We start from the raw sequence: 25,024 nt of genomic DNA on the forward strand, positions 1-25,024 counted from the left end.
AAAAAAAAAATTACAAAAATACGATTGTATAGAATTTTAAATATTTTTACAAGTTTTATGATTTTATTTATAGAAAATACAGTCTTTTTATGTTTTAGTCTCGTTAAGTTGTTGTTGATTTTTTGTTATCTGTATGTTATTTTTTGCTATTATTTTCCTGTTACTTTTATATAAATTTTTTTATTATTTTTCGTGTTAATTTTATAAAAAATTGTTAAAATATATATATATATATATAAAAAAAATTAAAACGTAAAAATATAATTTTTTTTAAGGAAAATAGTATTTTATGTAAATATTTCTTTTTTTAAGAAAATGCCTATTATATATACAATATATATACATAAATCAAAAATTTATAACTGAAATTTAGGAACGTATCTTAAAACAAAAAGTTGGTAATGAATTTATAGTTTTAATGTACACAATTTTTATTTTTAATAATAAGCTTAATTTTAAATTTTTGCATAAGGTTCAGAAAATACTTAAACCGATCATGATAATTATCTAAATTTTGTATGTGTCATCATTTAATATTGGTATCTTATCTAATCTTATGTTTTAATATCATTTATCTTAATTTTGATTCGATATTATGTAACAAAAGTAAACTATACTTATCGAAAGTTCGAACAGATTTAGAAGATTTGGGCAAAAATTTAACTGGGGTCTTTATAAAAATGAGTACAAAATAATATAATAATTTGTAATAAAATGATTACTAATTTAATTTATCAAATATATATGCTATAAAACTATAGATTGCAAAAGTTGATGGAAAGAAAAAAAAAATGGTCCCATAATGAACTGTTGAGAGTTGAAGTTGCATCATTACATAAATTGATTAAAGAGAAATTGGAATAAACTTTTAGAAAAAGAAATATTATTGGGATCCAACTTTATATATGTCATTATTTTTATTTATACCAACATCATTAATGTCTCCAAAAGAAATAATCATTCCCTAGAAAACTATATGATATGTATAACACAATTCAGAAAATTTCGAATCTGTCGTTCGGTAACACTTTTTTAATTAGTTTTTTATTTTTAAAATTGAAAAAGTAAAATTATTTTTCAAAAACACGTTCTATAAAACTGTTTTTACTTTTCAATTTTTGAATTGAGAATCAAAATTTCGAAAACAAAAAAAAAAATCACTTTTAATATTTTTTTAAACAGTTTTTTTTTTCTTAGTCAATATCTTGGACTTTGATCATGAGCCGGACCCAAATCCCCCACGGTCCTGGAGCTAAACGCGGCCTTTGACTTGAACCAAAATCCGATCCCGAACCTAGATCCGACGTAAATAAAATTAAAAAATAAAAATAAAAATAAATTTTACAGAACATACTTTTGTTTTCTGTTTTTAAAATTGAAAAACAAAAGTAGTTACTGAACGCATTTTTGTTTTTCAAAAACAAAAATTTTTAAAAATAAAAATTTTATTTTTTATATATATATATAATTAAATCCAATTAAAAAAATTACAAAATCAATGACTAATTTTACGTAAATTTTACTCCGTTCTCACACTGAAGAGTTATTTAGGTTAACATTAATTAGCTCATAATCTAGGTTGTTTCCTAATTGACAATAAAACTTAACTTTCCATCTTTTTTTTTATTTAAAAAAAGAAGAATAAAAAAATTTGTACATTTATTCAAAATATCTTTTGAATTAAAATTAACAAAAATGAGATTTACCGAGATACACTTATAGTGCTAATACATGTTGTAAATTAGCTTAAAATTGTTAAACAAAAAGAGATGACCAAATTTATAATTGTTTTTGTTTGGCAAATTATGTGGATTTCTAGTGTTCATTTTACTATCTTAGTATATTTCATTAGACATCTAAGTTGTTATTAGTCTCATCTGTTATGTCTTGAGGCTCGCTTGGTACGCCGTATTGTAATGTATTGTATTGGATTGTGTTGTATTGTATTGTATTGTATTGTATTGTATTAGTATTATTTAATACAATATAATATTTGGTATTGACTTGTATTAATTGATTGTGTAAAGTTTTAATATATTTTTAATACACTCAATCCCAACACCAACTACGGGTCCGGGGTACGGGTTCGGGTCCGGGGTCCGGGTGCGGGTCAGGGGTCCCGGGTCCGGGTCCCGGGTCCGGGTCTGGGGTCCAGGTCCAGGTCCGGGTCCGGGGTCCAGGTCCGAGATCCGGGTCGGGGTCCCAGGTCCAGGTCTGGGGTCCGAGTCTGGGTCCGGGTCCAGGTCCGGGTTCGAGTCCGGGGTCTTGGGTCCGTGTTCGGGGTCCGGGTCGGGGTCCCGGGTCTGGGGTTCAGGTCTGGCTCCGGGTCGGAGATTGGTGTTGACCCCAAATTCTTTATAAATATTATAATACAAGCTAATACATACCATTTATTATGTATTAAGTAATACAACATACATTGTATTAAAAAATTTGGTCGTAATAATTAATACAATACATTGCTTAATCCAAACATAGTGTTATTTATTATGTAATACAATACAACCCTTATACGGCATACCAAACGAGCCCTTGGTATCTTCTATTGTATGCCATGTAAGCTTTTTATTGTTTTGTTTTTCTTGGTTTAGTGAGTGCCAGCTGGTCTCAGCTGGGTTAGTTAGTTAGCTGGGTTGATTCTTCTTCAATAGGTTATATAATATTTGAATTTTTTTCTTAACTTACTCTCATTTTTGATAGAATCGTTTTCTTGATTCTTGCTCTGCTAGGGCAAAACATTTCTATTGTGTTTTGTCTTTTTTGGTTTATATGTAGATGGAAATTCAATGAATCTTTAAGAGGTTGGAGAAGGAGTTCGTATTTGCAAAATTTGAGGAGAGTTCAGAGTGAATTGCTGAAGGTTCTTTAGCTGGTTGGATGCAAGGCGACCTTGTGTTCTTTGATCTAAGTGTGTTTAGATCTCTTATCTTGAGTTTGTTCAAGTGTTAGGTAACATTGTGTAAAAGTCATTTTAGATTACATAGTTTGGTTTGTTAAATCAAAACTAGTGTTTGTAATTGATTTGATTTTATAGTGGATGTTACTTTACACGGTTGGAATGCGTTTCCAATGCAGAGGAAGCTTGTAAATTTTGGTGTTCATTGATTTAGTTTTCTGTTTCAATTCACAATAATAAGCATTTAAGATCAATTACTTAGTTATCGGAGAAATTAGAATTTTCAAAATGTAAATTATAAATAAATAAACAAATAAAAATACCATTATATATTCAGAATTAGAGAGTTTGTGTTGCCAAAAAATTAAAATTGGAAAATTAATTTGTCAAAAAATAAAATAAAATTTGAAAACTAATTTGTGAAAATAATAAAAATTTAAAATCTAGAAACCAACCTATACAAAAACATAAACCAATAGAGATAAACTAATTATTTTCAACCAGCAGATGAGTTATAATGATGTTATTACTATATATTTCTACTGAGATGAGTAATTTATTATAAGTGCATCAATAGAGCCAATGATCAAAACTGAAACTGAATTGGTCTGAATCATGATGATATCTGATGATCCCCTCTTTCCAATAAAAACATTGATATAAATATGTATATATATATATAAATATATATTTATATATATGATCAGTTACTATCTCATATCCAACTCATTACTAATATATTCATTGTTATTGGACTGTATAATATATATTTTTAAACATATTATCTTGCATGATTTTTTTTTATAAAATTATTATTAGACTTAATACTTAATTATATCAATAATAATATTGACACGTAAAACAAATATATAAGACCTATGATAAAATTTAAATTAAGGCCCCTATATAAATATTTTAAAGGTAAATAGTGGCATAAGTATCCAAAGTTTTGAGTTTGTAAGCGGCATAAATTCAATGAATTTTATTAGTGGCATAAGTACTTAATGTTTGTAAAATTGTAATTTTTTTCTATTTTTGTTAGTACAAGCTTTGTTTTAAATTTATTAAAAAAAGATTTAGAAGTGACTGATACTACATATATATTCTCGTCCAGAGACTAAATAATCTAGAATTTGGATCTTATATGTGGCATGTTTAAGAAAATAACAGAATCTTTACTGATGAAACTGGAAGAAAATTACAGTTTTATAAACATTGAGTACTTATGCCGCTAAAAAAAAACATTGAATTTATACCGCTTATGAACTTAAAACTTTGGGTACTTATGCCACTATTTACCCATATTTTAATTATTATGAAAATAATAATTTTAATATTCTATATAGTGGTAAAAAAATTTAAAACTCTCAGAAGCTAGAAATTAATCATTTAATTTCTTTGCTTAAAATCACACTTTTTACTACTATACACTAAAATTTATTTTGTTATATTTTCTTATTATTCAATATTTTATTTATAAACTGATAATTTTTTTTCATAATTTCGAAGTGTTTGAGAGTACAAGGCCCGAAATACATGTCTGACTGGCCTCACCTCAGGGCAAGACTACTTGCTCACAGGCCCGGCCCTGGGCATAGGCGGGCTAGGCCTATGCTTAGGGCCCACCTATCCCAGGGGCCCAAAAAAAATATTTACCTTTTAAAATTATACTATTTTTTTTATTGATTTTGAAAAATACCATATTTTTTTCTAAATAAGGGCCCAAAATAATTTTTTTTCTATGGCCCACTAAAAATCAAGACCGGCCCTGCTTGCTCAATTATTAATTTATTATAAATATAAAAGAGAGAAAGAGATAATTAAAGTCAATGAGTAAATAAATTAAATAAATAAATAAATAAATAATAAAAACTTGTTTGGTGGATGGTATATAATATGATAGTACCCACCATATAATATGAACATATTAATTCAACTTTTTATTTTTGTTGTTGTATGTGTATATGTGTTTGTTTGTATCTATATATCTTTCCAAACTTGTCATTTTTAGTTCTCTCTCTCACACACAATATTTTTCATATGAGATTCTTTTTCTTAACAAACAAACAAATAAATTTCTTCTTCTTCTCTTTCTTTCTTTCTGTATAGATCAATATCTCAAACCACAAATGGTACAACCAAATCGTGTCCACAGATTTTTCAAATTCAGATTATTAACCCCAATACTTCTTCTTCTTCTTATTATTATTAATTAATTTCTTCATCTAAATTTATAAATATATATATATAATTAATAAATGGTTGGAAAAGATATTATGGGTTGGAATAATATTATGCTTAGTGTTGATTATTCAAGGCTTTTTTGGTTGCTCTTTGGAGTTTTCTCTTATGAATATCATCAATTAGGAAAGCCTCGGATTTCTTAACCCAAAAAACCAACACTACACTCTATATACTAAATATTATTATTATTATTATTACAAACTTATTAGTTATAATTATTTCTCTAGCTATAAATATATTTATATAAAAGATGAGAAGATCATCAAGAAGGAGTGTGAATGGAGGAGTTAAAATTACAGCTGAGGTTGCTGGTTATGTTGAAACTGACCCTTCTTCTCGTTATGGACGAGTAAGCATTAATTAATTCATACACTACTTCTTTTAATTTTCTTCTATATATATATTGACATGATCATATATATTACAAGAAGATATATAAGAGTATTTACATTTTTTTTTTCAAGAGAAAGATTAAATATTTTTTCTTCAATTTTTTCTTTGGTTATGGCCTTTGCAATTTTTTATTTTTCTAATGTTTTTTTAGAGATTAATTAATTACTTAAAATTGAAAAAGAAAAATGTTTTTGTGTTCTTTGTGTGTTCTCTTTCTCTCTATGTATTAATGGCTATAAAATAGTGTCAACTATATGTCTAATCAATAACTTTTTCTTTAATAATCATAAGGTGGATTATTTCTTTAATTGCAAATAGTAAACTACTTTGGACATTATTAATTATATGATATTTATTTTAGTATCTTTAATTAAACTAAGTTCGCAATTAAGGGTTTTGTGTTGACCTTATTCTCTAATTAGTTTAATAATTTAATAACCAATTAAGTTCCGGCTTAATTAAGCTTGTATATTCATTCTTTTATAAAATTAAGAGAATTGCTAAAATGTTACCTAGCACTCTCTTCGGTTTTTCATCGTTATTAGTGTAATTAAGTATCGAAATTTATATAACTTAAGAAAATAACATTTAAGAAATATTGCTAACTAATCTAAGGAGTCATGTTCTAAAATTAAAAATTATACATAATTGATTGAAGATGGGAAAATTATTTTTAATTCTAATAAGTGTTGGTCAACGTCTAGATGATCTAGTATTTTTTATTAGTTTTGAAAGATAAATAAGTATTATACTTAAACCCAATTGGGATATATTTTTTTAGTTAAATACTTAATTAGTATCTCTACTCTGACCTTTCTCTCCTAAATTGTCTTTTTAGAGCTACTTAGAGTCACTTTTTTCATGTATACATGACTTGGTTTAACTTAATTATGCTAATCAATATTATAATTAATATTATATATCAAGTTAATATTTGTTCAACAAAAATGTCTTTACCTACAATGTTAATAATATGATGAGAATACTATAATATTTTTACTCTTTTTTTTTTTTTGGTAATATTGCTTAACAAAAATTTATAGTTTCTTCAATATATTTTTGATTAATTACTTAGAAATTGATTTTTTTAATTGTTACTAATAAATTCAGTTTCTTAAATTACATTCTCTTCCTTTAATATAATTTGACACATGAATACTACTAATCATTTAGACATTTACTATGGTATAAAAGAGAGAATCTATTCCTATAATAATTATTAAATTAAATTAAATTTGTATATCTTGATATTTAATTACAAACATAACGATATGAAATCTCGTAGTGCATGCCTATAAACATTTTCATTATAGCTTATCATAATTAAGAAGATTACATATCCAAATCAATAACTTAGCATAATTAAGTTCAATAATTAATTATGAATTAACTTTCATTCATTTAAATGCAGTTTAGAGATGTATTGGGGAAAGGAGCAATGAAGGTAGTATACAAAGGATTTGATGAGGTTTTGGGAATAGAAGTGGCATGGAATCAAATAAAGTTAAACGATGTGTTTCGATCACCTGAAGAAGTACAAAGACTTTATGCAGAGGTTCATCTCCTCAAAACTCTTCACCATGATTCCATTATCAAATTCTATACTTCTTGGGTTGATGTTCATCGAAGAACCTTCAATTTCATCACCGAAATGTTCACCTCCGGAACCCTAAGACAGTACGTAATAATAATAACAATAATAATAATAATAATAATAATAATAATAATAATAATATTTCTATTCTCTCTAATTTCTCAATATTTTTTTTGATTTAATAAGCGTTCATATATTACATAATATTCGAACTCATGACCTTCAATACACACGTACTCTCTTATAGCCACTTATGCGCTAACCTCAAGTGGTTGTCTCTCTTTCTCAATAATAAATTACGATATCACTCTTATTAATAGTGAATGATCCTAACCGCTTATTAGTCAAATAAACAGTTAATTAAGATCGTGTATTATTGATAAGAGTGAACTTCGTAATATAATTATTTGAGAAGAAAGATTGTTATTTATAAGGCTAATTAGTAATTTTTTCCCCCGAACTTTGACATGTACTAAATCATGCCCCTGAACTTTTATGGCCGTTAGAAATTACCCCTGAACTATTGAGATTGCTAAATTTAAGGACTTTTGTCTAATTTCATTCAATTTTATTGTTTTAGTGATTGTTTAAGTACTAAACCAAGCTCCCTAGACTTTGATATCTACCAAATCATGTCCCTCAAACTTTGATATGTACTAAATCATGCCCCTTGAACTTTTATCCATGTTATAATTTTTTTACTAAAATTAGACAGAAATCCTTAAATTTAACAATTTCAATTGTTCGGGGGGAATTTTTAACGGCAAAAAATGTTCAGGGAGCACGATTTAGTACATGTGAAAGTTCGGGGGGGAAAATTACTAATTGTCACTTAGGAAAATAATGTTGCTTTCTCTATAATTTGTTTTACAAAATACAGTCTTTGCATGAAATCTACACAAAATTATTCTATATAATATTTATCAAAACAAAATTATTATTGTGCAAATAGCCAAGTAATAATTAAAAAGAAAAGGTTATTCTTTCAACTACATATTTTTGCATACATCTTTCTATGTCACCATATATATATATATATATATATATATATATATATATATATTTTAATTATTATTGTTATGTTACATCTTTACAAAATGATATTTCACACAAATATTGAGTAAGTGTGTCTAAAATGCTAATGTTATTTATTAAAAAAGGAAAAAAAAAAAAATTACTTAATTGTTTAGCTAATTTTTTTCAGAATTGCTATGAATGAAGTTATTATATTTTGTGGAAATTAACAACATTAAATTCTTACATTAATATTTAATATTTAATAGGTACAGACAAAAGTACCAGAGAGTAAATATAGAAGCTGTAAAGAATTGGGCCGGACAAATCTTACGTGGGCTTGAATATTTACATGGGCTTGATCCACCTGTGATCCATAGAGATCTAAAGTGTGACAACATCTTTGTGAATGGGCATCTTGGACAGGTCAAAATTGGTGATTTGGGTTTGGCTGCCATTCTTCGAGGTTCCCAACATGCCCACAGTGTAATAGGTAATAATTATACAAAATTTATGTCATTTTTATTAAATGATAAACTTTGTTGTTTTTTGGTATTAATTATGAAAAATATTAAATTATATTATAGGTACACCAGAATTTATGGCACCAGAACTGTATGAGGAGGATTATGATGAGTTAGTAGATATTTACTCATTTGGTATGTGTGTTCTTGAAATGCTCACCTCTGAGTACCCTTATAGCGAGTGCTCTAATCCTGCCCAAATTTATAAGAAAGTTACTACTGTAAGTTTTTTTTTTTTATTAATTATTATCATTATTATTGGAGTTAGTAGTGTGCATGCTCAGTTAGACATCACTGATATTATGTATAAGTGGTATTTAGTACTATTTAGAGGTAATATATTGTGCTTAGTTAGTGATATTAGTTAAAGAAAAATATTAAAAAATACTACTAGTGCTTAGTACTCGTTTCGGTTTTATATAGCTATTAGTGTAAATCGTATATATAAATTAGAGAGCCTAGTAAACAATATCTTAAATTGTTTTTGTTTTTCTTAATAAATAATAAAGTAAATATTTTTTGTTTAGTAGAAATTATTAATTGAACTCTCTATTTTATAAATGACAAAATAGATTTTATACTTTTTAAAATTGTACAAATAGAACTCTGAACTGATTTTTTGTCAAAATAAAACTTAATAAAATCTAATCTAAAAATGATATGATAAAACTAGTTACATTTTTTGTATTTGTTTGTGTTAGAAATTATTTTAAAATTGATTATATTAAAAAAAAAATTATTGAAAATTGAGTTCAAGATCTTATTTTTACTATTTTGGAAATTACAGAGTCTACTTTTTCATTTAACAAAACAGGAAGTCTAATTGGTAATTTTTACAAAACAATAAATCAAAAATAACATTTACTCTAAATAATATAAAAAAACTATTAATTACTCCCATTGAATGAATACTTTTTAAGTTGCCTAATAGCATAACATACAAACAATATTTCAATTCTAAAATCACACTCGAATGTGTTATAAATAAATATTTTTATTGCATATTTAGAAAAGAAAAAAAGAAAAAAAAAACATATTTTTGCATGAGTTAAGATTTACGAGAAACAATTTATTACAGGGGAAATTGCCGGAAGCCCTAAATAGGATTGAAGATGAAGAAGCAAAGCGATTCGTGGCCAAGTGTTTAGACAACGTTTCCAAGAGACTCCCAGCTCGGGAGCTCTTGCTTGATCCATTTATAGCTTCTTCCCACGATGATTATAATGATAATGATATTGTCAATGAAGAAGAAGAAGAAGAACAAAACTCGAGTATTGAAAATGGAACTGATATTCAGGAAGAGCAATTAGTGGAACCTGATTTACAGAGGACTACGAATATGTCAATCACTGGGACCATGAATCCAGAAGATGATACCATTTTTCTCAAAGTTCATATTTCTGATGATGAAAATGGTACGTATATATGTTATGCTAGCCTACAACGTGTTTGATAATATGCCTCAAAGAGTTAAGACATTTTAATTATTTCGTAAGAGCATCTCCTTTTGAAACTTACTCCCCATCTTAGCTAACGAGTGTGTTTAGATAATATGATTAGAGATACTCTAATGATTTAGATTATTTGTTAGAGATAGAGACGGGTTCAGTATGTTTTTATGGAGCCTACAATTCCCACTCAAAAAATTCCATTTTAAAAATTAATTATTTTGCTTGTAAGTAGATAATTATACACCAAATTAGTGAAAAAACTATATAATTTTTTTTAAAGTAGGCATAAATATTTTGTATAACAATTAAGCCTGCTAAAATTTTGAGTTTCGTAAGGCGTTCTTAATTCATGTTCGTAAGGCCAATCTTGTTATTGTTAAAAAAAAGAGCCCATTTGAGAGGGAGAAGAACTTTTGCTTAATTGAATATGTTAATGTTATTTTTTACAGGGAACAATGCTAGGAACATTTACTTCCCTTTCGACATTGTAAACGACACTGCCATTGATGTGGCGATGGAGATGGTTAAAGAAATGGAGATTAGTGATTGGGAACCGTCTGAGATTGCTGTGATGATAGAAGAACAGATATCTTCTTTGGTACCCAATTGGAAGGATTGGATCTCGACGCCATTAGAAAAGGGTAGTTGTTTTCCTAATAGCTATGATGAAGTAGAGGAAGAAGAAGAAGAGGAAGTAGTTGAGGAAGAATATGATATTGCAAATAGACCTTTCTATGCTTCATCATGTTCTTCCTCTCATAACTCTCTTTTGGCTCTTAACTCTTCCAATTTTCTTCGTGGGAACAACATGGCTTCTTTTGATCGTAGTTGGTCTCAAGGTACATAATTTGATTGATCATAGTTACACTATGTCTTATAATCTGAGATTCAATCCTATGTTTTGGCATATTCACTCTGTAAAAGTGGCTCAACAATTCAACTTTGCACCGAATCGCTCCACGTTTGACTTAGGCCTTTTTGGTGTAATTTGTAATATTTGAGTGCACATATCATTACTCTTTTAAAAATACCCGAGTTAGATATTTTTTGACATTGGAGAGATTTAGCAAGAAACATAACTTTGTGGTAGGTTTTTTTGAGTGAATTGAAGTACTTTAAGGCTTGAATCTTTAGTTATTCTCTTATTTAGAATACCGTCACCCATAGTTACTAAGAAACTGAAATTAATTTTACTTGGGATTTTATCACTCACTTGAATGTAGGATCATTTATGATTCACTAACTACATGGATTCTTGTTTATTATACAGATGATATGTATATGAATGATGATTCAAGCTCTATGAGCTCATTGAATTCCTTCAACTACTCCAACCTAAACTACTGCTCTGGCTATGAAGAGGATTATGATTCAAGTCTCAGAGGTAATAACAATGTTGAAGCTACAATGGCACAAAAATCTACAAGATTTCGGCCAGCGAATAGTGCTGAAGTTGCTTCTTTAAGAGCTTGTCCTCACTTAAAACATAACCATCATCAACAACAACACCACTATCCGCCGAAGCTAACTAGGATTCGATCACTGGTTGATGTGCGAAGCCAGTTGTTGCACCGGTCTTTGGTTGAGGAGATAAACAAAAGGCGATCTTTTAAGACGGTTGGAGCTGTTGAGAACATCGGGTTTCAGAACCCCGGTGAGGATTTTTCGAGTACTAAGATGTTCACAACTGGTGATTTTCCAGGAAGGTCTTCTTCCAAAGATCATAGCTAGATATAAAAGCAGGGGATTCTCAAAATATGATCATGTTGTAATGAATGAAAAGGTCTTTTGTTTTTGTTCATTTTTTCTTATGTATAAGAAGGCTTGTTTTTGTCTTTGTAAAAATGATGATGATGATGATAACTTGTTGTATTTTATGTACAATCATATATTATTTCCATGATTAATGGAATTTGTTGGAACAATTAGTGTATATAATCTGATTTTGATCACTGTGAAGCTTAAACTTGTTCTGTTACTAAATGAGTCACTTAATTATAGTAATTACTTAATTTATGTGGATGGTTTAGACTATACTTAATTTGTAGGGTATGTAAGGGAGGTATAACACGCTTTTATGTTGTACTGATATGGTGTGCTTTTAAATTGTCATAATAATTTAATATTTTAATCTTGACTGGATTTCATTCTTTCTTTTTTTTTTATTAACAAAGATTGCAACTATTGGTTCTTGAGTCTGATGCTTTGGTTGTGGTTTAAGCGATTAACAGCTCAGTTCATATGCCATCTCAATTTAGTTTGTGAGTTGAGGACTGTCGTACTATTTTATCTACTTTAAATAATGTCCTTGTCTCTTTTGTTAATCGTTCTGCAAATAAGGCTACCCATTGTGTTGCTAGGGTCTTTTATTTATTGTCAGATCGAATGTTTAATGAGTTGAATGCTCTTTCTTTCTTGTGTGACATTGTTCAGGCTGAGGCCTGATTTTAATGAAACTTTTTATTCAAAAAAAAAAAAAAGATTGCAACTATTAATGCAAATTAGCTTTTAAAATAGCTTTCAAACCAAAGACAATCCCCTACTGAAAATACTGATCAGGATATGAACTAGAAAAACGAGCTAATTAATTAACATGTTGGTTCTTTAACAAATAAACTGAAGTTTAATATAAAGGCTCGTTTGGAACGTCGTATTAGGTCGTATTGTATTGTATTATATTGAATTGGATTATATATCATATTTTTATATATTACTATGTTAAACTTTAATTTATATTAAAATATTATATATTTAGGTGTCCATAAAAGTTAATACCACATATAGTTTTACATAAAAATATTGCATAAAATACAATTCAATATAATACAATACGACTTAATACGGCGTTACAAACGAGCCCTAAAACAACTACATAGTACAATCTGAAAATAAATTAAGTATAGTCTAAACCATCGTACATTGATACCCCCAACACTTATTTTTGTAACTAGTTAGTCAAAAAATTTACTTGTTACTTTTCATACGATGAGTGTAGAGAGAGATCGATCCAGGCATGGCATGGGGCCGGTGGAAAAGCGTGAGGCGCACGCATATATCCGACGTGCGAATGATATAATTCATTATGTCCCGCCACCACCACCACCACAACCATAATCTCTTCTTCATTCAATTTTCAATAATAATTTCTTCTATTGCGCCTCTATGGCTAACCTGCGCACCAACAAACTACTACGCACCACCAACCCCATAACACCACCTCCCTCACCCATTCCCACCGGCAAAGGCTCTCGCTCCGCTTCCAACGACTCCTTCGCCCGATTTCTACACCACTCTCTTCGCGTCCCCGGTCTCTTCTTACCACCTTCTATTCAACCACTCCCCGATCTCACTCCTCCTCAGGTCCTCCATCTCCGTGACGATGACCACGATCGGATTCGAGATTCGGTTAAGGATTTTGGGTTGGTTCGGATCGGCGGTCATGGGATTTCTGTAGATGAGTTACGATCGTTGTTGATTCGTGGTGGCGAGTGGAATGGGAATCGGGAAGAGGAGATGTTGTTGTGGGTTTCTTGTTCTCCGACTGAATGGACGGATTCGGTTCGGGTTCCGATCGGGGACTCCAGCAGATATCGGGTACTAAGGTACTCTGCTGTTTCATCTCTTTTGGGCTGGGCTAGTGGCCCATATAAGGCCCATTACTTAAGTATAGAAATAGTTTTGATTAGAACTAGTGAAAATTACATGAAATATGGGATTTCAGAACAAAGTTAGAAAAATATGACATTTTTAGGTTTGCCACTTTTCTATGGCATTTTTTTACATTTAAGTTTTTTATGGTATTTGATATGCCATATTTTTATAAACTTATTATCCAATCCCATATTTTATGTTTTTATTTTTAGCTTAATTAGTTTTATTTATTTTTTTTAATTTATTTTACACTTACATTTTAGGGTTTCTTTTTATTTGAAAAATTTACACCAAATACTACATTTTTTTTCAAACATTACATTTTTAATTGGGAGATTTTTAATTATATACGTAATATTAAAATTATTAGCATATATACCTCTAATTATTTAAATTATATACATACCGCTAATATTGTACCGTACATATAAAAAATGCATATAATTCTTTCTTCCACGCTACTATCAACTCAATGGCACTTTTGCCTTTTTTTTTTTTTTCTTCTTTTCTTTTTATGCGTGAATGACTAATTTTTTTTTTAATTAATTTTTCCACTTATTTTTTTCTCTTTGCTAAAATTTAAAAAAAAAACATATATATAGTAAACCTTTTTTTCCTTATTTTTTTTTTCTAATTTGTTATTGTTTTTTTTTTTTTTGAGGTTTTTGTTTTTCTAAGTTTTTTCTTTTCTTATTTGAGAATAACTTTAGTGTTTCTATTGAGAATGGGGTCTATGCTATTGTCTTTTTACAAATATTATAAAATATGTTGGGAAAAAAGAAATAAGAATTTTTCTTTTGATGAAAAGATACAATAAAAAATTACTTGGGCTTTTCTTTATTATTTTTATTTCCTATAATCAAATTTGAAGATTTTATTTGAATTTCAGAGATAAAATTATATTCATTATATCTGAAAGTTTGAGCATGATTTTTTTTTTTTAAAAAAAAAATTCTTCTTTTGTATCTTGGTTATTTGATCTTGAATCTCTACAGTAAAACTTAGTTTTAAGTCACATTATGTTATCTTACTGCTAAAATACTTTTGAGTTATTTTTATTTTTAGTAACATTTTTCTTACTTTCTAAACTAAATTGAGAATTTTATGGTAAGATGCAATAAAGTATGTGTACTTATCATATAACTTATTAATGAAATTATTAGGTGTAGTAGTTTTTATAATATAATTAATTTTATAATGTTTATGATATTTTTTGGCTGCTTTATAAGTTTTGCTAAAAATAAATTAAAATAATTCTATTAATTAGATTTGTTCTAGCTAAGTATATCATTTAATAATTTTTAAGTAAAAAATAACAAAATTTTAGAGTAATTTATGGGGTTTGTATTAATTTTTAAGATACTACGTGGTAAATTATTTTAAAAACTTGTAAAAATTATTCTATATATAAAAAATAAAAAAAAACTATGTAAAATACAACTTATTATCTTTTAAATATTAAATAATCAAATACTTTTAAGTAACTTATAAAACTAATTAATGAGTTTTGTTTAATTTATATAAATATATTTATTTATTGGTTAATTAAATAGAAAGGAAACTACAAAGTTACTTATTGCTAATTATCTTCTTAGGTGATAGCAAAAAAATATATACTTCCCACATATTAAAATGATCATTTTAAAATATAGATTGGTGCAACTTTTAAGATAAAATAATTACCAGTATAACCAAAAAAACTTTTTAAAGTTTTGATATTAAAAAAAAAAAAAGTAAAATATGTAGAAAATATATATTATGTATATAAAGTTAATCACTAATAAAACTAAGAGAACATGTCAAAAAAAAAAAAAACCTAAGAGAAAATAAAGTAGTAAAATAATGGAGAGATGTCTCTCGGTATACATGTTTATATTGATACATAAAAATTGACGATATTTTATACAATAAAATAACTAATCACATATACGCAAATAATTTGATATTTACGTTGTATAATGTAAATATCTCTTTTTAATTTGACAAGAACATTTTACTTTTATACTTTTATTAATTTTTTTTTTCTTTTTTACTTATTGAAACTTCAAAAAGTTTTATTTTTGTTTTTTTTATATATTTTTTAGTCAATTTTGACTCTATTTTTTCTTTTCAACTTTTAAGTCAGTTGCTACTTTTTTTTTCTTTCTTTCGCTTATCTCTCTCTATTTTTTTTTTCTAATTTCTCTTTGTGTCTCTCCTTTTTTTTTTTTCAATTTTTTTCTCAACCTAATTTTTTTCTCTTAATATATATAATAAGTGTACATTTTTATATTTCATTTTTTTTTTACAAAAATTAAACTTGTTTTTTTATTTAAACTACTATTCGTTTTTTTTTTTTTTGTTAAAAACTAATTATTCCATTAAAAACAGCAGAAAAAAAAAACCAGTTTCATCAATATCATCCTGAAAAAAAAACAATATAAAAAATCATAATCTAAAAAGAATCCAAACTTTAAAAACTAGTTTTATCAACATTGAAAGAAACTAATAATTTCATTTAAAGAATACAAAAAATAGTTTCATCAACAAGATAATGAAAAAAATTACAATCTAAAGACGATAATAACTTTAAAAACCAGTTTCATCAATATTAAAATAAACGAATTATTTCATTAAAAGAGGCAAAAAAAAAAAAAAAGTTTCAACAATAACATAATAAAAAATACACAATGCCTAATAACTAAACTTTTACAAATTAACGATACTAAATTTAAAAACCAGTTTCGAACATATAAAATTTATATCAATACCTAATAATCAAACTTCTAACTTCATTCTTTATTTTGGCATTTAATTTTTTATTTGCTTGCTCAAAAATTAGAGTTAATTTAAACATACAATATGCAGCAAATATAACAAAGAGAATCACAAATTAAAATCAAAGAAAAAAAAAAGAAACAAAGAAAATTAAAGAGACAAAAGTGCAATAAAAACCATAAAAGAATAACAAAAAAAAACAGTGGAATGTGAGAAACCAGTTAGTAAAACAACCAAAATAAAAACAAACAAATAAAAACCAGTTTCTTGAGATAAATTAATAAAAAATTGAATAAAACTCAATTATGAACAACAATAAATAAAAAATTAATTACTTAAAAAAACCAGTTATGAAAATAATAAAATAATATGTATGTCAGAAACTGATTAATTAAAATAAAATAAAAATTGTTGTTCAAATATCATACAATAATAAAACTGGTTTTATACAAACGAAAAAATATATAATAATATCATAAAAATTGAGCAACCCCATTACAGAATAGTTAAAACATGTGAAACCAGTTTCGACATGTGAAACCAGTTTTGACGTTATAAAAAATCATAACAAAATACAAATGTTAATAATAAAGTTAATTGAAACCAGTTTCGTACAATCAAATAAAAACATACACACACAAATATACAAAAAAAAAAAAAAAAAAAAAAAATACTAATCACAAATATAATCAAAACAACACATAATGCCTACCAATAATTTAATAACAAAATATAAGTGTAAGTTTCCAACCTAGAAACAAAATAATAAAAAGTAACTTGAAAAAAAATTCTAATAACATAATGAAACTATTTTTTTTTATTCTTTTAATGAAATTAATAGTTTCTTTCAATGTTGATGAAACTGATTTTTAAAGTTTATATTATCTTTAGATTATAATTTTTTATATTGTTTTTTCTTCAGGATGATGTTGATGAAACTGGTTTTTTTTTTTTTTTTTTTTTTTTTCTGTTGCTTTTAATGAAATAATTAGTTTTTAACAAAAAAACAAATAGTAGTTTGAATTAAAAAAAAAACAAGTTTAATTTCTGTAAAAAAAAAATAATATCTATAGTTGAGATCATTTTTTATTTATTTTAGTATTTTATTTTTTTAAAAAAAAAAAAATAAATAAAAAGAAACACAAATTTTAAGTTTTTTATGGCATTACTCAAGACTTTTTCCCATATTTGTAAGTTTTTTAAAAAAATGCCATATTTAGTGTAATTAAGTTTTTATGTCATATATATCAAAACTTATCTTTATTTTCCCATATTTTTGTAAATAGCCCTTAGAACTACTAGAAATATTTTGAAAACATCAGTATACAGTCATATAAAATTAGGAAACTTACACAAATATTGGATTTTTGGTTAACTTTCACAAAAATACTGTCACACGGAATTTTTTTTAAAAATACTATGTTTTTATAAAACACCAGTAAAACACAAAGCAATATAACTCAAAACAATAGTATAATACTAGTAAAACACCAGTAGAACACCAGTAAAACTTAACACCAGCATGCTGCAGTATGAAACTTATAAAAAAATACAGTAAAAAAGTAAAAAAATACCGCCTGACAGTATTTTTGTAAAAAAATAGTAAAAATTAGTATACCATATAAATTTCTCTAAAATTATTAAGTATAAAAATACAAAATTATGAAAATATATATATTTCTTATATTTACCGTAAGAAAAAGAAATTGATATATTAGTGGGCATATTATGATTAATAGTTGCAATAAAATTATTATTATGACATTAACAAAGAAAAAAAAATTACCATTGGCATTTGGATGTTTGGGGGCATAGTAAACGGCTTCAAGTTGTTGTGTGAAAAATCTTTTAACTAAAAATGAAAATAAAAGCATTGAAAGAATGGTGTAAGATGTTTTAATCGTAAAAATTTAGTTACATTTGAAATAAAAAGTAATTTTGTGATATAATTATATTAATATTAGTTTTTATTATTGTACTTAAATAATTGTAAATCTTAATACAAAATTTTATATTATTGTTCACTTAATAATTTATTAAAAAAATATAAAATAATAATAATAATAATACAAAGATAAATATTAAATTTAATAATAATAATATAAATCATTTAATACAAAAGAATATTTTATTAAAATCTAATAATAAAATATTAAACATAACATAATGGTAAATATAAAAGCATACTGTTTATTGTGATATAAATTTATCATGATATAAATTTAAATTACTTTTATTATGACATATTTGCATCATAATTTGTTACATTATTGAAATAGACTTTTAACTAAATAAGTTATATTTTGTATTTTCATAACTTATTTGCTTAACAAAATGCTTCTAAAATTGTTGATTATATGATTTGACAGTGCATGCATAAATCTTTGGTTCTTAGTGTGCATTTGGTCAAGGTAGTGAAACTGGAAAAACTCGATTATCATTTCACTCTTTTAATTGGGGTATTATTCCACTAAAGTTCTATTTGAAGATACAAGTGAAGATGGTTCCAATGTCAAATTGATTTTTTATTTTGTTCATATAATAACCTTATTTAAATAATAATGATCTCCATTGTGTTGAATTTTATAGACAATAGGTATAACTACAAAACTTTCTCAAAACATTAGTCAAGATTTATCCCAATACAAGCCAAGAGCGGGTCGGGCCTAGACTATGAGGATTAGGTTTGCACTTAAGGCCCAACAAGCGCAGGAGCCCAAAAAAGTTATTTTCTTTTTAAGAATTAGAAAACTATAAATTACTACAAAAAATTACTACTTTTATTGACAACATTTTAGTCACAATATAATCTTTTTTGTGACTAAATATGACTTTTAGTCACAAACAAAATGTTACTTGTAACTAAAACAATAGTCTCTAGATACAAGTTGTCACTAATTTAGTTTTAGTCACAACAAGTATTGTGACTAAAAATACATTTACTCACAATAAATTGTAATTTTTGTGACTAATATTTTTTGCACGGACTTTTTAGTCACAACATAAGAATAATAATTTATAATTAGTCACAACTTTTTTATTTTTAGTGACAAATTTTGTTGTGACTAAAAGTAAGATTTTTTATAGTGAATACTTAAATAGAAGGGACTTGAATCTCAAAACTTACGAGAACAAACTATATATTTGACCATTTGGGCTACTTCGACTAAAGATGTTTATTGGTGGTGATTGTAGGAATGGAGTCTTCAGGATAATTTCAAGTGTGTGACAGAGAAAATGATTTTTGTGCCAGATGAAAGCTCAGATTATTCTTTCTCCATAAAACTCAATTACTTTCCTTCAAATTCAAATATTGGTAAGAGTAAGAAAATCTCCATTGGTGATCAGATCGTTATTGCAATCATCATTACTCTCCTATACAAAATTTTGATGTTCTTAACATCAAAGATTTTCGGAGCATAGTTTTGGGCATATATATTTTTTTTGGTGGTGAAGGGTTTGGTTTTCATCAATTTATTTTCTTTTTCTTACTCTGAAAATTAATTTTATAGAAAGGGTCCCCTTTTGATGTGTTGGGGATCTGTGAATGGCATGGCTTGAAGGATTGAATTGAGTGAAAGTTTGGTTATACACACACACAATAAAAAAAAAAGACTTGTACAAATCTTCATGGACCTAAATGTAAAAGAAAGAAAGAAAAGTTACAAAGAAATTTGATGTATAGGGTTTGGAGTTTGATTTAGCAATATTGGTTTCTAGTGTTGTATTTTCATTTTTGAAATAATGAAAGTTGTATGTAAACAATAATTCTTTAAAATAATTAGCTTGAAAAAAATTGAAACTTTCATTTCTATTTGATAACAAGTTCGAACTTAATCTAAACTAGGATTGAACTGAAAAGAAAAAAAGAAAAAACGTAAAGTGTAAATTCTAAAGAGAAATTTGAGTTTTTATGTTTCATATAATACTTCATGTCAAAAAATATCTTACATATAATATCGATATTTTAAAAATTTATTATTATTCCATCATTACCAAAATTACTCTTCTCACAACTCAATTGTCATATAATTGTTGTTTTATTTCCATCAAATTTACACTTCCATCATTAACGGTATACTATTATTTTATGTAATTTTAACTTTTATAAAAAATACTTTTGTTATTTGGTTTTTTGTCCAAACCTTCTAACCATATTATTAAAGAGTTAATTCGCTGTTTAATTGAGTTGATTAAAAATAGATCATTGTTATTAAGTATTTGTAGTGCTTTAAGTTGGTGTCTTACACATAGTTAGCCACATTATATTAATAATTTTTAAATTAAATGATGTAAAATTTAATATTTAATTATATTAATTACGATATGTCACATTATACTTAACACCACTACTGCTACCTTTTACCATTTTATTTGAAAGTATTTATTGGACTACATCTAATATTTGTAGGTCTATCTAGATCTGATCCAATTATATATTGGATGTTAAATTTTATCATTCGATTTGATCAAATCAATTTTAGTAATCCAATTGATTCAATATTCGTTAGATGTTGGATTGAATCAGTTTTATCTATTAAATGTATTTCACCTATAGTTATTGGTTTAGTTTGAGTTTACTAAATATTTTAAACTTAGTATTTTTTTAGATCGGATCACATCCATTTAATATTTTAAGTCCAGTATATATTAGATTGGATCAATCCAATCCAATCTAAAAAAAAAAAAGAGTAATAGTTTAATATTAATTTTTATACATATATATATTTTACTTATAAATAATATAAAATCTAAATACTCATATAAAAGTAAATAAAAATACTAATTAGCTAAATCGATTAAATATTAGATGTATTAGATTTTTGAACCCCCATTTAATATTTGAGCCAATAAAATATTTAAAAATAATATCTAATCCGATCGGATTACAATTAAATATTTAATATTTGACAGTGCTAATTGTATTGAATTGCAAGAAAAGAGAAGATAGATAGTAGATACAAAGTAGTATTATGCATATGCACACAGCTAATCATTTAAATGAAACAATAAAGAGAGGATATTATTTTTCTCTCATATATCTCTAAATCTGTGACTGAATTCCTCACCGGCAAACGCCGACCACCGCCGCATCGTCTCCCATAGTCGCCTGAACCAACCCTCCTCCACTCCCTCGCCTTTTCACTCTCATTCATATTCATATTCAGGTTTATATATATAATATAATTATCTATATTCTTTCTCAAATTGTATCTATATTTGTGATTTCTCAAGTTTATGGAAAAAGAAAATCCCACTGATTATGTGAAAATTGTGACTGTGATTTCTCAAATTTCTGTTGGTACTTGTTCGATGAAATGCCTGAGAGAGATATTTCAAAGAATTTCATTAACTCACAATTATCAAATGGAAGCTAGCCAAACCTAAACACCATTTCAATTTATATCTGAATATTTATTTTTATATAAATATCATGCTGGAATTTTTGTAAATATAGATGAAATTTCATTGAAAGATCAATTCTTTACATCTTGTCACTGAAGGACTTGGAGTGCTCTTATTTATGACACCTTCTTGATTGAATTTGAATCTGCTCTTGATGATTAATTATATAGACATTTTTTGGGCTTAAGGTTTTTCATATGATTTTAAGTTGGAATTGTATGCAATGTTATCTTTGTTAAATTTTAATCTTGGTTGCTATTACAATTTGATGTTGTAATGGTATAAGTTGTTTTTTTAGTATCTTTGACTATGTATTATTATGATATTACAATTTTAATGGTTTTGTTTGTGCAAAATGTTGATATTATTTGGATTGTCTTTATGTCTTAGATTTATTATTGTAGTTTTCAACTTTTCAGAGTTTCATCTTCAATGGCTCTTACAGATTTTCTTATATTATATATTACAGCAGCTAAAAATGAATGGAAGTTTTGCTGAAGAGCTATACTCAGAAAGCTTAAAGTTATCGAAAATAGAATTGGATTCTACTTCTAGTACCAAAAATCAAGCTTTGGATTTTCAAGGTATCAAATCTTATTTTTATGTGACAGATTACGTATCTTTTCTTTGCAGTTTCAATTGTCTAAATTTATTTAGGATGTGATAGGCATGAATTTTCCCTTGCCATCTCTTTTTTCGCTTATGATCTGTTCTAGTCACAGACTCACAGCTGGTGTGAAGTCTATGAGTAGCTATTGGGGCCATTAACTTTAGATATAGAGAGCAATGATTTTTTTTTTTTTTATCTTTTTCTACCTAGACGATTCTATTAGCTTGTTAAGAGTGAGTTCATGTTAGCTCTTTGGTGGAAGTTCTTGGGGGAGTGCAAGTTGGTTTGGTCTCCAAGGAATTGCTTAGTTCGGGTTTATGATAAAGATCTAGTTTTTGCGGACTTGTGAATTGTTGGCTATTATTTTACCAGTTTAATTGGAGTGGAATGATAGAAGCTTTCAAAAGTCCACTAGAGCAAAATTATGGATGAAGATCAAGTTTTGGGTAGTTATGTGGTCAAAAAATGAGGCTAACATTTTCTTTTTCAGTTCTTTAAGCTCTGTTTCGAACTTCGATTTTAACAAGGAAAAATTTTGTGAGTGGAAAGATATTGTGTAATATTTGTTTGAATTCAAATAAGAGAAAATGAAATATTTTGGAATTAATTTATTTTCTTTCTAAAATCCAAGATCCAAAGGTGATGTTTGTTTTGTTTTGTATTACAAATTTACAATGCTTTTTGGTTTCTTTTCTTATTTTTGAGAGAGTATAGAGTTCTTGAATAAAATGAAATCAAATATAATACAATGGAACTGAATCTTCCATTTATATATTTCAGTAACTTCTTTATTTACAGTTTGAGATAACGCAAAAGGAAAAGCTTCTGCACTAAATTATTTTAGTAAGTTGAACTTGCAAAACTGAGTTGTAAATTTAATTTTCAATTCCAGATTCTGACAGGGATGCTTCATTGCTTGATGATGAATCTTTATGGAATGGTTCTGATGTGGAATTGGATAAATCATCCGATCTGGACAGGGAATGGCAACAGCGACGTGACCAATTTCATACGGTATTTTTTCCCCCTAATCTAAGTACCCAAAGAAAAAAGGAAAGCAAAATCATCACTTGTACTAGCTTCTTTGGGTGCTTTTATTATAATTTGTATTGTCTTAATAAAAGAAAAAAAAATATTAGATGGGATATCGAGATGGCGTTATAGCTGGAAAAGAAGCTGCTGCACAAGAGGGATTCAATATTGGGTTTAAACAATCAGTCCCCGTCGGATACAACTGGGGCGTTGTTAGAGGTGTTACAAGGTAAAACATAGCAAAATTGTTAAATCATGTATTCGATTTTTATGTTCAATTGTTTATTAGAACAAAAGGATGGTTTCGATTCATCATTCATTTTCTTTGTTTTCCTTTTTGGCGATTTGCTATTCTTTGTGAAGTGCGGTGGCGTTACTTCCAGAAGGATTGAAGGAAAAATTGATTGAAACCGAAGAAAAGAGAAACCAATTTCAGAAATTGTATAAATCCGTGCAATCCCTTTCGACCAAGGATGCTCTTAGACTGTTTAATGATGCTATTGTGGCTGAAAGAAATAGAGAACAGGTTGGAAATGCTGAGATTAGTTCAACAGATGAAATTGAAAATCAGCTAGAAAGTTACTATAGAGAGCTTCAATCACTTGTTTTGGGATCTCCTTTAATCAATCTACAGTTAAAAGAGCAAGGTACCATTCCATGAGATCAGATCAGATCTGTACTCTTTTCCTTTGTGTTCTGCATTTGAATTTTCGGGTTGTACTGAAATGTCTATTAAGTTTTTCTCATGGATTTATTTTCTCATTTCATTAGTTTCTTTTGTATGTAATTTTCATTATAATGATTGTATAGTTTATATAGTTCTTTAGATAAAATTAATTGAACATGAAAAGTTGTTATGAATGTTCCCTAACCATAACACCAGAAATTATGTTGGGACATTCAATTTAAATCCAAAATAATTAAGTCAAAATACTATTGCATCATCTTCTTCACTGCTAACTAAAATTCAAGTTCTCTTTTTTTATTTCAATTTTTTTTTTTTGAATCATGATTAGTTGAAAAACAAAGTGACAAAAGCTAATATGACAAAGCTTAATAACCATCCTACTATTTAAGATAGATAGGAATTTTTACATAAAATATCTAAAATGATATTTTTCTTTTTATATTTTTACGGTATAACAATTTCAGCAATAATTTCTGTGCTAAAATATACAAACTCTTAATCATGAATGTGCTATACACTAGTGGAGATGATGATACTAATTTAAATTTAAAAGCTTAGTTGTGCCCTAATACGACTCCTTAGCCTCTTCAACAATTTCTTAAGAATGAGAACCAAAAAAATAAAAATCAAACTAAATAAATAAGTTTTCATCTTCATTTAACATTATTTAGTTTGTTATTATATATTAAAAAATACATAATTTAACAATAATTTAGTTCGAGGTGATGAATGGATCTTTTTATTATATGATACTTTTGAACTAG

General features: G+C 26.9%; 3 protein-coding genes across 3 annotated transcripts; all 3 read left to right on the plus strand.

Annotated features, from left to right (window-relative positions):
• Positions 1 to 4,819: 4,819 nt before the first annotated feature.
• LOC115697503 (probable serine/threonine-protein kinase WNK5) lies at positions 4,820 to 12,041 on the plus strand. Its single transcript, XM_030624531.2, has 7 exons — positions 4,820 to 5,489; positions 6,945 to 7,210; positions 8,411 to 8,634; positions 8,729 to 8,886; positions 9,744 to 10,080; positions 10,566 to 10,955; positions 11,387 to 12,041. Exons 1-7 carry the CDS (start codon positions 5,391 to 5,393, stop codon positions 11,845 to 11,847), a joined length of 1,935 nt encoding a protein of 644 aa, XP_030480391.2. The 5' UTR covers positions 4,820 to 5,390; the 3' UTR covers positions 11,848 to 12,041.
• Positions 12,042 to 12,911: 870 nt separating this feature from the next.
• LOC115698191 (uncharacterized) lies at positions 12,912 to 20,185 on the plus strand. Its single transcript, XM_061101738.1, has 2 exons — positions 12,912 to 13,718; positions 19,720 to 20,185. The coding sequence occupies exons 1-2, from the start codon at positions 13,279 to 13,281 to the stop codon at positions 19,751 to 19,753; spliced, it is 474 nt and encodes a 157-aa protein (XP_060957721.1). The 5' UTR covers positions 12,912 to 13,278; the 3' UTR covers positions 19,754 to 20,185.
• A 1,270-nt stretch (positions 20,186 to 21,455) lies between these two features.
• On the plus strand, positions 21,456 to 24,516 carry LOC115698323 (protein yae1). The gene is made up of 5 exons (XM_030625542.2): positions 21,456 to 21,692; positions 22,400 to 22,514; positions 23,433 to 23,554; positions 23,680 to 23,801; positions 23,936 to 24,516. Exons 2-5 carry the CDS (start codon positions 22,409 to 22,411, stop codon positions 24,231 to 24,233), a joined length of 648 nt encoding a protein of 215 aa, XP_030481402.1. The 5' UTR covers positions 21,456 to 21,692; positions 22,400 to 22,408; the 3' UTR covers positions 24,234 to 24,516.
• The last annotated feature ends 508 nt before the right edge of the window (positions 24,517 to 25,024 follow it).

This window comes from Cannabis sativa, chromosome 7 (genome assembly GCF_029168945.1).
Source record: "Cannabis sativa cultivar Pink pepper isolate KNU-18-1 chromosome 7, ASM2916894v1, whole genome shotgun sequence".
NCBI classification, from domain to species: domain Eukaryota; kingdom Viridiplantae; phylum Streptophyta; class Magnoliopsida; order Rosales; family Cannabaceae; genus Cannabis; species Cannabis sativa.

Excerpts from the sequence above, each read along its gene's own strand:
- LOC115697503 (XM_030624531.2), top strand. The coding sequence starts at position 5,391 with ATGAGAAGATCATCAAGAAGGAGTGTGAATGGAGGAGTTAAAATTACA. Across the intron at positions 5,490-6,944 it reads CTTCTTCTCGTTATGGACGA|TTTAGAGATGTATTGGGGAA; the intron begins GTAAGCATTAAT and ends ATTTAAATGCAG. Across the intron at positions 8,635-8,728 it reads ACATGCCCACAGTGTAATAG|GTACACCAGAATTTATGGCA; the intron begins GTAATAATTATA and ends ATTATATTATAG.
- LOC115698191 (XM_061101738.1), top strand. The coding sequence starts at position 13,279 with ATGGCTAACCTGCGCACCAACAAACTACTACGCACCACCAACCCCATA. Across the intron at positions 13,719-19,719 it reads AGCAGATATCGGGTACTAAG|GAATGGAGTCTTCAGGATAA; the intron begins GTACTCTGCTGT and ends TGGTGATTGTAG.
- LOC115698323 (XM_030625542.2), top strand. The coding sequence starts at position 22,409 with ATGAATGGAAGTTTTGCTGAAGAGCTATACTCAGAAAGCTTAAAGTTA. Across the intron at positions 22,515-23,432 it reads TCAAGCTTTGGATTTTCAAG|ATTCTGACAGGGATGCTTCA; the intron begins GTATCAAATCTT and ends TTTCAATTCCAG. Across the intron at positions 23,555-23,679 it reads GACGTGACCAATTTCATACG|ATGGGATATCGAGATGGCGT; the intron begins GTATTTTTTCCC and ends AAAAAATATTAG.